The following is a 17,799-nucleotide window of genomic DNA, read 5'->3' as shown; positions in this document are numbered from 1 at the left end:
TCCTGATGTCATACCTCAAAAAGAAAGTTGTTTTTATGAGTGTCATGGCCAGAGCCTTGTTTGGTACTGAGCTTTAAAAAATTATATACTGTTTCACACCAGAAAAAAAACAAAACCCACTCTCTAGTGAGAGGCTGAAATGAAGCCCATTGTAAAGGAAATCTGAGAAAAACATTTAATTTCAATGCCAGCAGCAGTCAAATACTTGAATTTTAAAATTATCATCTCATACTGACATTCGGCATTTCCTCCTGTAGTATATTTTTCACTATTAAGAAGGTAAATCACAAAAGTAATATAATTGATCACCCACTATCCTGTTTTAAGTTCACATGTATTTTCCTTACATTAACACCAGGGTGACGTTGCCTTTGCAAGTGCCACACACATCTGTAACACTTCAACATAGAAATAATTCCTTTACAGAAGAATTGTATTAGCAGAGAGTTGAACATACAAACACTTATATGTCAGGAAAACTCACAATTAAGGTTGCTTAAACCTTTCATTTGTCTTACTTCACATTCCTCCAGTATCATGCTGTGTATACCTGAAGACTCAAGAACAAATTCCACTTCTCAGACCAGACTAGACTAGCATGGGTTCATCCTTTTCTGCCAAGCAGCTTTCCAGCCTCTCTTCCCCAAGCGTGTAACATTGCAGGGGGTTGTTGTGGCCCAGATGCAGGCCCTGGTACATTGCCCTGTTGAACCTCTTACCACTGGTCACAGCCCATTGATCCAACCTGTCCAGATCCCTCTGCAGAGCCTTCCTATCCTTCAGCGGATCAACTCCCCCACCCAACTTGGTGTCATCCGCAGATTTACTGAGGGTTCAATCCCCTCATCCAGATCATCAGTGAAGATATTAAACAATACTGGCCCTAACACCAAGCCCTGAGAGGCATTACTAGTGACTCACCGCCAACTAGAAATGATGCCATTTACCCCCAGTTTTTGGGCTCAGCCATCCAGCCAGTTTCCGACCCAATGAAGAGTACACCTATCCAGGCTATGAGCAGCCAGTTTCTCTAGAACACTGTGGGAGACAGTATGAAATGCTTTACTTTACTTGTACTAAATACACAATGTTCACAGCCCTTCCCTCATCAACCAGGTGAGTCACCTTATTGTAGAAGGAGATCAGGTTGGTCAAGCAGGACCTGCCCTTCATGAACCCATGCTGGCTGGGCTTGATCCTCCTGTTTTCCTGCACTTGCTTTATGATCACACTTAGGATCATCTGCTCCATGACATTCCCCAGCACTGAGGTCAGCCTGACAGACTTGTAGTTTCCTGCATCCTTCCTGCCCTTTTTGTAGAGAGATGTCACATTGGCCAGCCTCCAGTCTCTGGGACCTGTCCACTAAACCAGGACTGCTAACAAATCGTGAAGAGTGGCTTGCCATGCTCCTCTGCTAGCTCCTCCAGCACCTCTGGGTGTAACCCATCCAGCCCTATAGACTTGTGCATGTCTAAGTGGAGCAGGAAGTTGTTAACTATTTCTTCCTGAATTACAGGGACTTCAATCAGCTCCCCATCTCTACTATCCAACTCAGGGAACTGGGTACCCTGAGGATGGCTGGTGTGACTATTACAGATTGAGGCAAAGGCAGCATTAAGTACCTCAGCCTTTTCCTCATCCTCAGTCACTAGGTTTCTCCCAGTAGAGAATGGAGGTTCTCTTTGGTCCTCCTTTTATTGCTAATATATTTGTAAAAGTACTTTTTATTATCTTTTCTGGCAGTGGACAGCTTTAGTACCATCTGTGCCTTCACCTTTCTAACTTTTTCCCTACATAACTTAACATTGTTGTATTTTTCATGGGGTGATTGTCCCTTCTTTCACAAGTGATAAATTCTCTTTTTTTTTTTTCCTGAGTTCAAGCAGTAGCTCCCTGTTCAGCCAGGCTGGTCTTCCCCAGCTGTTTGATTTTTGGAAAATAGTGGCTGCCTGCTCCTGCACCCTAAGTATTTCATTCCTGAAGAGTGTTCATCCTTCCTGGACCCTTTAGTTCTTTGATAATGTTTCCCAAGGAATTCTGCTAACCAGCATCCTAAACAGGCCATAGTCAGCTCTCTGGAAGTCTAAGGTGAAGTTTTTGTTGTCCTTCCTGACTTCTCCAAAGACTGAAAATTCAATCATTTTGTGATTGCTTTCCCTGTGACGGCCTCCAACCATCACATCACCCACCAATCCTCTGTCTGTGAACCACAAATCTAGACAGGCATCTCCCCTAGTTGGCTCACTAACCAGCTGGGTTAGGCAGTTATCTTCCACATCCTCCAAGAACCTCTTTGTTTCTTCTCTGCTCTACGGTACTAGCAGCAGACATCTGACAGGTTGAAGTCCCCCACAAGAACAAGGGCAAGAAATCTTGAAACTTCTCCCAGTTGTTTGAAAAATGCTTTATCCGTAGCTTCATCTTGTCTAGGTGGCCTATAACAGATTCCTACCAGGATATCTACTTGGTTGGCCTTCCCCCTGATCTTCAACCACAAACATTCAGCCTTCCCACTCACAACACTGAGTTCAAGGCAGCTGATGCACTCCCTGACATACAACGCAACCCCCACTACCTCTTTTTCCTTGCCTTTCCCTTCTGAAAAGCCTATAGTGATCCACTGCAGCACTCCAATGATATGAATTGTTCCACCACATTTCTGTGATGGCGACTATGTCATGACTTCTCTTGTCACTAAAGGCCTTGATAAAAATTCTCTCTCCATCTTTCAAACAAATTGTACAATACCAGGGTGGAAGGGACCTCAAGGATCATCTAGTTCTATCTTTCTTGGCAAAAGTACAGTCGAGGCAAGACCCTGTCCAACCGAATCTTGAAAATATCCAGTGTTGGAGAGACCACCACTTCCCCAGGGAGATTATTCCAACAGAAGATTGTTCTCACTGTGAAAAATTTTCAAGAGAAGAGTCTGGACTAGATTTTTGGCAAAAGCTAGAAAAGCTATCCTTCACATGAATGTACCTAATGAAGCTGTGCTTCCACTTAATCCTAAAGTGAAAGATTTCCACATTTCAGCTTTTGTACATCCAGGGAAAGATTTGTCAAGCTAGTAACCTTTATTTGTCGTGTTTTGGAGAACACCTGGCCTGATAACATGCTATACTTTCTCACGAGACCTTTTCAAGAATTGACTCAGAAGCTCCATCGTAATTGTCTTTTTGCTGAATAAAGGTCACCATATTTAACATGTTAAAATCATGCTGTGTATGTGCATGAGTGTGCTTGTGGGAGAAAGGGAGTGCAATTAGAATGTTTTTCTGTTTTCTGGAACATGTTGCTCTCCTAGTACAATAGGTTAAGATTCTTACCTCATACTCAGCTGTACACTATTTTAGTAAATCTAGAACAGACTGAACATGCTTTTAGAGTTCCAGTAATGGGATTCCCCCAGTAATGGAAGCCAATAGGGCTTCTTTGAGGGAAGCGGATAAAATGTTTTATTTGTACTATTTGTATTATTTTATTTGTACTATTTTTAAGAAGCACTAGTCCTAAAGGGAAAGCTATGTGGAAAAAAGATGTTCCAGAAATTCTAAAAGTTTGAGGTAAAAGTAAATAATATATCCAGGGATAAAAAAAACACAAATATGTCTTAACAGCCATTAGACTAACTGTATTCTTCTGTGTACTAAATCATGTTATGAATCTCTCAGAGTCCATAAACACTATTTATTTATTCTGACTAGCATATATTTTGAGTCATTACAGCTGTATGCAGAGTATCCTGAGCCTGTAATTAGCTAACTTGGCTTCTCAATCAAACTTGTGTGACTATTCTCCTTCCCCTCAGATCTAGTGTGCATAGGCTGTTTACATCTCAGATACTGAGATTCGACAGATGTGACTGTCTCAAAACCTCAAGATTACCAGTCAAATGCAGTTTAGAAATGTTCATCTAAGTATTTCTGGTTGCTTCCTGCCTTTGCTGCTTTTCGTAAGTAGCAAAAACACAGCAGAGAGAAAAAAAGCAACCCCTTCTCAATGCCTATTTTGTTTGTTTGTTTTTAATTAAAGAGTACAATATTTATTTCAACAACAGAAAAAGTGTAATTAAAATTAATGTTGCTATTTTAAAAATCAGGCACTTCTAAAATCCTCTCATTATTTTACAAATAAATACTAGTACTATCTAAATTTATCTTAACTGGTTCAGATAGTACAACAGGTAACTGGTATTAATTTCCTTCTTGCCACAGGTGAAATTAAAGGTTTTTCCAACACACACAAATCCAGTAACTCAGTCTGATCATAACTGAATACATACCATTACTTTCATATTGCAATTGGAAGGCTGAAATGATAACAAAACATGAAAACATCAGAGCATAAAACAACAAGCAGCTGGCCAGCAATGGTACTGAGAGCTGTTATCTGCTGTAGGGTTCTGCTAAGGAGACAAAGCTTTTTCCTGCATTCAGAAATACGCATTACCTAGGTGATTTATGTTATATATTCAAATGTTGTGTTATAAGAATTCGCAGGGTAGTGCTTTAGAAGCAGCACTAGCTGCTTGCAAGCACGGGAAGCAAGTATTTTCCATTCCTCAGTGTACATACACTTTTATTCCTCCCCAAAATAATGTGCCCAGAGTACAATCCCAGGCTATATTAAGCTTCAATCTTGTAAGTACTTTTCTGCCTTCAGCAAGTCAGTAGAAAAATTGAGAAATAGCTTTATTAATTCTATCATTCACTATACAATATTCATATTGTTTGCTTTCCCCTGAGATGAGGGGTTATCAAAAAGCCTTATCCTTCATAAAATGCTAAGATCCCTAGAAAACTTAATTTTTTATTATATGGAAGTTTGCTTGAATAAGCATACCTATTAACAATCTCACTTTAGCTTTAGGCTAGTATCTTTATAAGAAGGCATCTACCTTGCAAAGAAAGTGTGCTACCTTAATGCCATGACTTGTATTCTACCTAGTACAGGAAAAAGCAGTCCTTGAATTGACCAAGTTTAGCACCATTCAGTAAAAGGACAAATTTAATCTTAAATCCATTTTAATGTAAAATTAATGGACTAAGCCATGCAGTTGTGTGGGCACTTCCTAATATGGAATCATAGAATAGTCAGGGTTGGAAAGGACCTTAAGATCATCTAGATCCATTCCCCCAACCCCCCACCCCCTCGCCATGGGCAGGGACACCTCAAACTAAACCATGTCACATGACAACATCCCTGTATTCTTCCCAGGCCGTCTGTCTTGCTTCCACCTTTTATAAGCCTCTTTTTTCCCTCTATGTTTCATCAGCAACTCCTTATCCACCCAAGGAGGTCTCCTGGCCCTCCTGCTGCACTTCCTTCTAGTTGGGATGCAACACTCCTGAGATTGCAGCAAGTGGTATGCAGTGCATTCATTAAGAAACTAGAATGGGTTTGGTGATTGTGATTGCAACTATGGACTCTTTTTGCCTGCTCAACTTTTTTAAAAATTACATAGAATTAATTTCATTATTAGAAACACAATGCTTTTTTTATTTATAGAACTTTTTTCCCAATTACAGTGTATTAGGACATGCTAAAATGGGAACCACTAGAAGCAGTCTGAAAAAATATCTATTAAATATATAAAGATGTCAGGTCCTCAGATCCATCTGCTTTGTTTTATAAATTCATTTCTATAGAAATGGCAGAAGTGGTCAAAATCGAAAGAACTGACAAAACTTGGTTTTTTAAAATATTTAATATAAATTTGTTTTCTTTGCAGAATTTACTTTGTGTGTGCTACACCTACTTGCACTAGCATACACCCTGCAGTTGTACATAAAATCTTTACTTATTCCTGACGATTATTTATTCCCTTTTATTTCAGATACCTATTTCAAATGCCCTGAGAGATTAGATATTTTTGAAATATGCTTCTTCGAAATCAGGTAAGCTATTACTGATAGCTTTCAAAAGACTGGGGCTTTTTGGTGTAGCAACTGTTAGGTTTACCTGGCCAGGAGCATGGATGAATTTTGTAACTTGCTTTGTCAGCAAGTGAACAAACAAAGGCTGTTTGGGTTTTTTTTAATGTATATTGCCATATATCTACATAATATTGATACAGTTTCTGTTTACCGACACCAGGGCACTGCATTCGCATAAACAGACACTAAAATGATTAAGCCTTTCCTGGATTACCTTACTTTATTTGCATTTCAAAGCCCTTGTAACAAAATATAGGAGTTTTATGTCAGAGTAAAATGTGATTAGGCTTCATGCATTTATGTACCTGACACTGCAAGATTTCAGAGAACTCAGATATGTCTGGACTTACGTCATCCTGAGCTTGTCTCAGTCCATTTTAACAATTGCTAGCAGGCAAGTGACTACCATCTAACATGCTTTAGGTTATGCTCTGAAACTACAATGTATGCTAAAGGCCTGTCAAGCTCTGGCAGTCACTGCTTAACTGTCAATAGACCTTTATAGTAACTGAAGCTGGGGAAAACAACTTTCAAAGTTTGGCTGGGAACCAGCAAGACAGAAGATGACTGTGGTAAGGAAAATGTAAAAATAAATAAATGAAGTGGAACTTGAGACTGAAAAGCAAAAAATACCTATCATGAACATCATATGAAGGGGGCCTATAGGGATGCTGGGGAGGACTCTTCATTAGGGACTGTAGTGACAGGACAAGGGGTAATGGGTTAAAACTTAAACACGGGAAGTTTAGATTGGATATAAGGAAGAAATTCTTTCCTGTCAGGGTGGTGAGGGACTGGAATGGGTTCGCCAGGGAGGTTGTGAATGCTCCATCCCTGGCAATGTTCAAGGCCAGGTCGGACGAAGCCTTGGGTGGTATGGTTTAGTGTGAGGTGTCCCTGCCCATGGCAAGGGGGTTGGAACTTGATGATCTTGTGGTCCTTTCCAACCCTAACTATTCTATGATTCTATGATTCTGTATGTTCCCCAGCAAAGAGACTGTGATACTGATAGCTGCCTCTCCAGTTCTACATGAAAAAGACAGAAGCTGGTGATGTTAGGCTCCATAAAAGCACCGGGAAGGTGAAGAAAATACACACAAAAAAAAAATGAGGCAGACTGGAGGAAGGTTTTGCGTAACAATTTCAACTACATTGCTTATGATTTTGTTCTGTGTTAACTGACTCGGACAACTTTACTGACTAAAAAGAAATTCTCAGCTTTCCATATATGATGTGCTTCCTTTTGCCCATAGAAGATTTTGCATATGATGCCCATGCCAGCTTCTCAAATTTTATCTCCCTCACACATTTGTATCACATGAATAGCAGTTAGGCAAGACACCCTGTGTATTAAAAAGAGTTGTGACAAGGAATATTCCAATTGGGTAGCCAACAAGCCAAACCACATTGGTATCTATGGAGTAATGCTGTACCTTTCCTCTCAATAGGGCACCATTTCAGGACTCTCTCATCCATGTTACTAATGTTGATTTTCATATATTTCTAGGAACTGTGAAATTTTACAGAAATTTGCCAATGCTGTCAAAATTACATAACAGAAGTATATCAAGAATCATGACAGTCAGACGTCACAACAGCCTAAGTCCTGTCATCCAAGCAAATCAGACTAAGATTGACTTGACATATAGCTTACTGAAAGGCAAACAAAGGAGAAGAAAAAATAAACAAGACAGTGAATATTAGCAGCATTGCCCAGTAACAGTACACCTTAATGGTATGGAAAGAGCTATCAACTTTGCAACCTTTGGCAAAGGACATCACTTTAGCCCCAGGTTTTTATGTCAGTAAAATAAAGACTCCAATTCAACACAATTTCAGTTGAAAAAACGTTCAACACATGGATTAAACAGATTTAAAAATGCTAGTTCCTGTATGTGTAACATTTAAAAAAAAATTAAACTTTTTATTTTTCCTATTTAACCACAAAGTTCATGTGCTAGTTCCTACTCACCTTGGTATGTCAACTTAAATCCTTGCCTGTTTTCTGAGTGGTCACTGTAAAAATGGACAAGTGTTTCATGAGTAGTACTAAGCAAGGGTGATGGAAGTTCCATTCCACTAAACTGTCCAATCATAGAGCTGATGTGGTAAGGCCCATTCTGAATTTCAAGGAAATCGTGATTTGCTTCAGTAGAGAAATTCAGAAATTGAATGTGTGCACCTGCAGCATTGAGAAGGAAAGAAAAATTCAGATCCTTTAAAGTCCCTTGCAACACAAACTAGTCTACGATTCTACGCTGCTTAATGCAAGAGCATGCAAATTAAAAAAAAAAGTTATAGGCACTATATTTACATATTAGTCACCACTCAAAGTGGAATGCTTAAATTAATAAAATAGCCACCAAATATTGCAAGAGTTGGAGCTTCTAATTTTTTGGTACTGTCATAGTTTAAACCCAGCCACGCAGCTAGTTCTCTCACTCCCCCCGCAACTCCCACGGGTTGAGATAAGAACAGTTTAGTAACTAAGGTATAACACAAACCACTACTGCTACCACCAATAATAATGATAAAGGAAATAACAAGGGAAGAGAATACAACACCTCAACACCAGCCGACCAATAACTCGCCCCACTCCCCCCAGCTGAGCACCAACCGATACCTCCTCCAACCCTGCAGTGAACTAGCCCTTCCGGGTAACTCTCCGTTACATCCTGGGCATGACGTGCTGTGGTATAGAATATCCCTATGGTTAGCTTGTCTCAGGTGTCCTGTCTCTGCTTCCTCCCTGCCTCCCCTCCTCCCTGGCAGAGCATGAGGCTCACAAAGTCCTTAGCCAGAATAAACATTACTTAGCAACAATTAAAAACAATTGGTCTTATCAGCTCTATTCCCAGGCTGAAAATCAAAACACAGCGCTTCACCAGCTACCAAGATGGAGAAAAATAACTACTACTGCTAAACCCAGGACAGGTACCCAATAAATATCATAACCACCCTTGAAGGGACCAATAAAAGGAAGTCACAAAGTCAACAAAGAGATATTTATCAGGTTTGTAAACCAGACAACAGAAACACTCGAGGCAAACATCACAAATCCTGCTGTGTCATGGCATGGTCGGGACTCAAGAGCATTACTGCAGCTGGGCCAGGTCTCTTACAGAAGCTCAGGATCAGCCCACTAACAGAGTGACCTTTCAGAGGCAGAAGTTCACATACCTAACTTAAACAGGGGAAGTTTAGATCTGATGTAAGGAGGAAGTTCTTTACTGTAAGGGTGGTGGGGCAATGGAATGGGTTGTGCCCAGGGAAGCTGTGAATGCTCCATCCCTGGCAGTGTTCAAGGCCAGGTTGGACAGAGCCTTGGGTGGCATGGTTTAGTGTGAGGTGTCCCTGCCCATGGCAAGGGGATGATGATCTTAAGGTCCTTCCCAACCCTAACTATTCTATGATTCTATTTACTCCACTGTGTTTTTCCTGACCCATGTCACCCATATTTGCCTACTCTTCCCTCCAGCTTGGACCGCTGTGTCTTTAAAGCCATTCTACTCTGTATGCAGTTCTAGAAAACGCACTGAACTCCAGGCTGGTGACAGGTATTTTACTCAGGATCACTGACCCCAAACCCTCTCTGGAAGTCAGGTGGCTGAACTAGGCCATTCTCACAAAATGAAAGGGAGAGAGACGACTCCCAAAATGTTGAACAGCTGGAAGTGTAAGCCTAATCTCATGAGAAGAGCTGTTTTTAAGTTCTGGCACTACTTCATGTGGACTAAGGACTTGGAATTCAGGCTTCTCAAACTATATATATATATATATGTATAACATCAAAAGTAACTTTCAGTCGTACTGCTTGTGCCTAACCTCACTCTGCTAGACTATGAAGAACTAGCTGGAATGGAATAAAACAGAAATACTGAATGAGCTATTAAAGCAATGTAAAATATTCAATGAATTAACTCTCTGCTTTAAGTTCTTATTTAGCAGTAGAATGTATTTGTCATTCCAGGAGAGTACTTTAGAGATTAATCGCCAGGGCAAGTCATTAACTCAATACTGCTCTACAGCTTATTTTTTTGCCTCTGTGGTTTGATATCCCTCGTGTATAAGGGGCTTCTTTTTTTTTTTTTTTTTTTTTCCCTTTACAGGAGAAACTAAATAAGTTACCAAATAAACTGGTTGTCGTAGAGCACTCGTAACAATAGCGGATAGACTCTAGTTCCTTCTCTGACCTATGCAGAGTGCAAGATATAAAAACAAGTATTTCAGATGCTGAATAAGAAAACTTATTCCAATGCTATAAATAAGTGAGGCACACACAGAACATACTGAAGTCTCAGTAACAGCCATCTCTTGTATGATGTATGATATGTTGAGTCTGACTTGAGTGAAATCACTCATTTTACAATGCTCTCAGGACTTAAGATGAAGTAAGACACCAAGCAGCTTGGAAACGTCTTGACTTCAGTATTAGCATTTAGTGATTCTCACCAGTATCAGCATCTAGTGAGTATGCTGGATATAAGCAGCATAAAAATGCTAAAGAATTAAGCAGCCACTTGATATCATACTTAAGTTACTAAAGTGACAAGCAGATCATTGTAACTGACATATTTATATAGACCCCAAATCAGTGTTTAGGTATTTAAACAATATTAGCCGACTGTTCTGAAATAGTCTCTGTTGAGCCACAGAGTATCTTTAAAATTGAATCATCCATATTTAATTACTGAGAAGGAATTTATACAACTAATTGTAAATATTCAGTACAGCAAAAAACTGCATTTTGAAAGTAAAAACTAGATTTATCAGTTACTTAGAAAAATGTAAATGTCTAAAGTAACCACATTTTAAACACAAACATAAACATGTATTTTTCCTAAATGTTTTTCAAAAACCTTAATTTCAATTAGAAGATTGTCCTGGGTTCATCAGTTGCAGTAATTTTTCTCGTCTTAGTAGCTAGTGCAGTGCTGTGGTTTTGACTTTCAGCCTGAGAACAACACTAATAACACTGATGTTTTTAGTTGCTGCTCAGTAATGTTTACTCTGACCAAGGACTTGCTGAGTCTCATGCTCTGCCAGGGAGGAGGAGAAGCCAGGAGGAAGAAGAGACAGGACACCTGACCCAAACTAACCAAAGGGTATTCCATGCCACAGCATGCCATGGCCGGTATATGAACTGGGGGGAGTTACCCAGAAAGGCTAGATCACTGCTTTGGTCGGGCTGGTTAACAGTCAGCAGGTGGTGAGCAGTTGTATTCTCTTCCCTTGTTATTTCCCTCATCATAATTATTATTGGTGGTAGCAGTAGTGGTTTGTGTTATACCTTAGTTACTGGATTGTTCTTATCTCAACCTGTGGGAGTTAAACACTTTAGATTCTCCTTCCCATCCCTCTGGGAGGGAGGGCAGGAAAGGGGGGGGAGTGAGCGAGTGGCTGGGTGGTTCTCATTGCCGGCTGGGCTTAGACCACAGCGTGAATGCAAATGGAAAGCAACTCATTTACAGAGATGCGTACACTGAATTTCATAATGAGCTTTTAAAATTATTTTTCTTATTTGACTATTAGCATTGAATTCACAGTACAGGACATAATGTTTCACAGCAAGAAAACTTATTCGTTTCTTATTTCCGATAACGATAGAAGACTGTTTTATACTTGCTCTAATAGATCCTTTGTCATCCATGACTACCTTGTTAACCTAATTCTTATTTATTTGTAAAGGTATTTTCCATATGACAATATTTTTAATGCAAACCTAGAGAGTTTCTAAGTTGGAAAATGTTACCTGGGACTTGAAATACACTTTTAGAATGTTTTAAACCAAATTCATACTGCTAGAAAGAAGGTTTTGTCCATTTTCATAGAATGTAAGAAATGCTATTTAAAAGTCATTTTGGGAACAATGAAAGGACATTAAATGGAAAACCAATCATTAATTTAGAAGTTACACTATCTTATTCATCTGACATCTTCAAGCAGCAGATTTCATTTGCTCTGAAATCAGTTCCTGAAACTGGCTGAGTTTTACAAACAACAAGTTGCTTTTACAAAGATGTATTTTTAAATGAATTCACTGGATAAAATCTATTTCATAGTGGAATTTAGAATATTCCTATAAATAATTAAATCTGGTGATCATAAATAATTGTTCCTTAAATGAAAGATTACTTACCATATCCAATAGGCAATAAAATTTTCCATGTACAATCTAAGTTACTAGGGTAATTTCCAGGAAAACCTGGGCTCAGGATCACACCACCCATGCTTGTAAGTGTTCCACCACATTTAGCTATTAAAAATAAAAAGAAAGTTACTGTATCTTTCAATAATATTATTTAATATACAAGGAATTGAAAAATGGATTTTCCATTTTATCCCCATGCCCCCTAAACAGTTAATTTATCACAGTCAGGACATTCCTCATGAAGAATAAAAAAAAAAAAACAAAATTTGCTTACTATATCTATTCTTTTCTTCAGCCAGTTCATGTGTTTGGAGATTGAAAAGGCATTTGCATCATTTAGGATGGCATAAAGCTAAATTATAAATAAGCGAAGCAACTTGTAAAGAAGTGGCTGAGTTTACACTTTCACTAGGAAAATAATATGGATGAAGAGCAACATCAAGAAATCAAATTAAAAACTTGTAATTTATATTTATTATTTGAGGAATCATTACGTTAAAGCCCACGAGTTTTCATGTCAAGTATTACAAGGATGTATGACCTGCGATACTTTGATACTGTGCATTATGATAATTGTACTGAAAAAATAAAAATAACCTCCTGGTTAGACCACACAAGAAATTGAATCAAAAAAGGAAGAACTGTGCTAAAAAGCTGACATCAGTCTTGAACTTCTTAAATATCTCTACCTCCGTCCAATGTTAAACATATTATTTAGTGAAAACAACAGACTCTGTTTGCACTTCTAGAAAAATCAACATTTTAAAGGTTGGGGGGGAAGGGAGGAATCATATTTTAAGGGCTTGTTTCTTTTTGGGGGGGTATTTTAGCTTCCAGGATAGCAACATTTTATGAGCTAAAGAGGAAAAAAACCCAATCAAACAAAAAAACAAAAAACTCCCACAAACAAAACAATCCCCCCCCCATTAAACAAAACAAAAACCAAACCAACAGAAACTAAACAAACAAACAAACAAACAAAACAACACAAAAAACCCCAAAGCATAGTTTTTGAATAGGAACTATACTTAATATACAAGGTAACACATAAGATTAGCCCCATGCCAGCCAAATCCCAAAATATACCTTCCTAAATAAATTTTCCGTTTCTAAAACTGATTTGAAGGAACTGCACTGCTTGCATATTAATCAGAAGTGACTGTTTCTGTAGAAGTTGACAAAACAATGTAATATATAGGCCCAATGTCACAAGGAATCTATAAAACCATTTCACATTAAATTGCTTAGTAGCATCCCAATCTTTTAAACTACTCTTAGATATGAAGCTAAAAGGCACAGCTTTTGCTGAGTGAATACTGAAGTTAAAAGCATTCGCTGAAGAATGTATTTCAAAGCTGAAGTGACAAAATCTTACTATGGATGTCTGCTTCTTTCCCCTCCATTCCTGCTTTTTCTTGAAATGTGCATGCAAAAGACACCAGAAACTTAACTCTCTTAAACTTTGTTTAACCAAGAAACAGTGCAACAGAGCAAGATTATTTTCTACACAGGGAAAACTCACATCTGCTGCGTAAGGTCTTGGTATGCTTAAAAAGGAAATATTCTATAGCTTTGCTTTTTTTACTTAGCATCATTTAATAGCTTTCTCAGAAGAAAAGAGACAGCCTTTTCTGGTTCCCTTTAGCTCTTTCATTCTATAACCCCTGAAGGTTTCACTTCAGAGCTCCTACTACAGACAGACTGCCTGCTTCTTTGAGAAGTTTCCTAGGCTCCCTGCATAACCTGGCTTGTTCTTGAGAAGTTTCTCTAAGCTGAACATGCTACAAAAGGAATGTGTCAACTTCCTCTCCCTTCTGAAGAAGATTCAGCCTGAATTAAAGCAGAGTATTCAAGACAAGCTAAATAATGGTAAACATCCAGGTTTCCTCCTTTCCCCACCGATAGTATTTTTTAAAATAGCATATACACTATATATAAAGAAAAAAATATAATCTGTATTTCACAGATGGAAATGGAAACTCGAAGTTTTGAATTAAACAGTATTAACTGAAGGAACAATAGGCATGACAAAGCCAGGAGTTTCTTCTGAGTGATGGTCAGAACACACTGAAAATAGTAAGTATCCATACCAATGCAGAGAGGAGATGGATAGTTCCAGCGTCGAACTGTTCCTGGCATACAAGAAATATGAGAACGACCCTGTTTGGATAGGGCAAAATATTAGATTACAGATACTTATTATGGGACTTTTCATGAAGGCAGAGCTACAGAGGACCTCCTGGATCTTTTTTTCTTTTACCAACCAAGTGCATTATAATTACTTTTTTGAATTTGTTAAACTCCATTTTCAAATACTTATTTTTCTACTGGATAAATGTTTTAAATCACTCTTCTTTGATAATTTGAAAACCTCTCGATGTTTTTGACTAAATTTAAGTCTGGTTACAAGACAGAAGCAGCTGACTACGTGCATTCGTAATATGGTCATTCATATGGACTACATGCTTTCTATTTCAATTCCAGGGTTCTCACTAGTTCATTTTCAGGCTGCAATCTGGAGTGAATCAGCTAATACTCTGAGTGAGCAGTACACACGAAGAGAAGAATTTTTTCCACATCTGCTTGCTACAGATGGTATGGATGTGGACCATACCAAGACAGTCATCCACGGTTACCAGCAGGTCTTGAACTCTGACATGGCCTCACAACATGACTCACTGCATACATGCAGCATCTAGGCAGACAGCTATAAAAGTACACACACTTCTTTATTAAGCTGTCATGTTCAATTTACTCTGCTTATTTTTAAGAAACATCACAAGAACAAGAAAAATGACATCTGTAACCTGCAAAGTCTATTCCCACATACTTTAGGCTGCCCAGGAACAACTGCAAAATGCGCCCAGCTTTCCTTGCACTGATACAGTTAAAACTGATGACATCAGCACAAACAAGTCGTTTTTTTTTTAATCAATTCTGTCCTCTGAGGAGCTCAGCTTATGCATTCTGCTGTTGGAATGGTAAAACTGAATAAACTGTCAGGAGTCAAAGAGCCTGATACAAAGATTGAGACATGGGACTGAGGGCAAGATTTAGTTTCTGTTTCAGTCATTTGGATATACAAACCTGGGTATGTCATTTACCATCTCCAGTTTTATCAAGTGTATTAAGAATCTAATATTTAGTATGGTAGTACATTTTCTTAATATAATATGAAGAATTATTTAAATATCACTTCTCCATAGCAATCAAATTCCCATTTAAAAAATAATAAAAGAAGTAAACTGCAGTAAAGGAAAATCCATTTAATTAAACGACTTTCACATCATTTGGTATGTTTCAAATAAGAAACTACACATGCTACCTTGAATAAAGTTCATAGGGAATTGTATGGAGTTGTATGGAATAAACTTAATAATAATTAGAATAAACTTAAACTAATCATTTAGGTAAGCATACTTAGACAATCAGCTTCTGAAAGACAGACTGAAACATTTCCAAAAATGGCTTGGAAGGGAAAAAAAATCAGCTTTCACTAAAATTAAGAAAAAATAAATTAGTCTTTCTTCTTATTAAAATACTACTTACTATTATTAAAATACTTCTTATTAAAATACTACTTACTTCTTATTAAAATACTACTTACTTATTATTAAAATACTTCTTATTAAAATACTACAAATTTATAACAACTCAATAGAAGGCTTCTTTTAAAAAGAAGCTTTTTGATTTTTATGGAAAAATGTGCAGGCACTTACTGTATCATCTTAGTTACTTGCAAAACAAATGAGATTTTGAATAATTTACTTAAAGCAATATTCCTTGATTTATTTTATTCTCTTTTCCTAGTCTTCTATGATTGCATGTTCTGATGTGAGTCAGGGGGAAGCCATAATTTAACTACCACAGTAAGGGAAAAAAGTAAAATGGCCTATAAAAATCTTTTGAAAAATAAAATTAAATTATTCCTCTGGCTTCAAACCTCTTCCCAACAAGAGCACACTCTGATTTCAGTCTTTTAAAGTCCCCTCCTGAGGGGAGACACTTAATCCTACAGCTAGCAATTACCTTTCTTATGCATCTCCAGGTAGTAGTTTGAGCTCTGTGACTTTTCTGGTAAGTCTCAATTATAAACTAATCCACACCTGATTGCTATTGCTAGCTGTGAATATGTTCTCTAAAGACTGAGGGTAAATTCACAGCTAGACTGAAAAAGTTATGCTGATCTATATTTGTTGAAAAGCAAACATACTGTGCCTCACAGAACCTCATTTTCATTATTTCTTTTTAATTTGGAGCCATTTTACTCATCTGAGCAATACACTATACATACACGTGTACACACTTTCTTACAGCAGAGTTCATACAGCATAGAAATCCTCATTAATATTTTGAAAATATTCAAACTATTGAATTTGGATATTTAAGTTTTTTTGTTTTACACTTTAGACAAGATCATGAAACTAGGGTTTTTTATGTCAAATTCCATGGTTAATATTAAATTTGTATATGAGTGGCAACAGAGGTAAGAAATACAGTTAAAAAATATGCTATGAAATTCTAAGAAATTATTTCATTATAGAATCCCTTTAAGTATAAAAAGAAAAGTGCCATTAGTCATATTCAAGGACAAAAGAAAAGACCTCCATATAGATAAAAGATGTCATGTGGTTTGCGACAGTGATATACATGGTGTGTAGAAGTTAAGAATTAACACAGTTTATATGCAGATATCTTCCTCACAAACACAACTGTTTTACGCTAATACTGTATTTATGAACTCACATTTCTGATTTTGTTTTTCTAAGTAAAAATAGACCCAGAATATTAAGTCAAAGTTTTTTTTCTTCTGAATTCACTCCAAAACAAAGTGCCTATCAGGAATACTCTCTGGCATGTGATTATTATTGAACTGCAATGTTTCACCTAGGCCAAAAGCATGCCAGCACTCCGTTCTAACAAATTAATACCACTGAAGATCAAATTTCAGTTCACATAACTTTGCCCTGGTGATGGAAACGTAGAGGTACCTGTAGAATAATGCATTTCATCATATACTTAATTTAATGCTACTTTGAAATAGGAAAAGATTAATTGTTCGTTAGCAGTCTTTAAATGAAGTCAGAATCTATTTGGGATTCAAGGTTTAATGACAGTCCTTTCAAAGGGACTGTGTAATAAGAATATGATATCAAATATATGATTTTCTTACTGACATGAGTGCTACCTACAAAAGACACTATAAGGGAGAAATGGAATAGCAAAAATAAGGTTAATAAAGTCCTAAATAAAGAGGTTTTAAACCAGTAGGTATTTTCAGAATAACATTAAATTTTCCTTTGCTGGAAACAGAAAAATTTAAGTAGTTTATCTATGAACCATCAGCTGGCTTGTAAGCAGTCCTTCAATCATTAAATGACCAGGAAGTGCCGAGGATGGGTAGAGGAGACTTTATTGTATACGAGTATTTAATATTTTTCCAATTAGGATAGTTGTATGATGGAATCTTATTTGCTATGGATCTGGGATGCTTCTGATACAGGCTGTTAACATGCATGTTATTAAAGAGCATGGATTAGGTAAAAGACTTGTCAAACACGTATCTGTAATATATAACTGAAATGGTAAGCATATTGCTGTTTACCTAGAGAGATTTTTCATGTGCAGCTGTTCCCACAGCCAGCCTAGAGATAAGATGTTCAGTCTGAATCCTGTCTGAATTTTAGGAAAATGGTAAGGAATACT

At 37.5% G+C, this 17,799-nt stretch overlaps 1 protein-coding gene across 1 annotated transcript in view; it reads right to left on the bottom strand.

Moving 5' to 3' along the window:
* The window catches only part of CSMD1 (CUB and Sushi multiple domains 1), a 1,149,005-nt gene that overhangs the window by 131,727 nt on the left and 999,479 nt on the right, over positions 1–17,799 (bottom strand). Inside the window, exons 39-41 of the mRNA XM_065681530.1 lie at positions 14,184–14,253; positions 12,082–12,198; positions 7,915–8,124 (exon numbers count right to left, since the gene is read on the bottom strand). Of these exons, the coding sequence (XP_065537602.1) occupies positions 7,915–8,124; positions 12,082–12,198; positions 14,184–14,253 (397 nt within the window). The remainder of the gene's footprint in view (positions 1–7,914; positions 8,125–12,081; positions 12,199–14,183; positions 14,254–17,799) is intronic.

Source organism: Lathamus discolor, chromosome 5, assembly GCF_037157495.1.
Source record: "Lathamus discolor isolate bLatDis1 chromosome 5, bLatDis1.hap1, whole genome shotgun sequence".
Lineage (NCBI taxonomy): Eukaryota > Metazoa > Chordata > Aves > Psittaciformes > Psittacidae > Lathamus > Lathamus discolor.
This window is presented reverse-complemented; position numbering and strand designations above follow the sequence as displayed.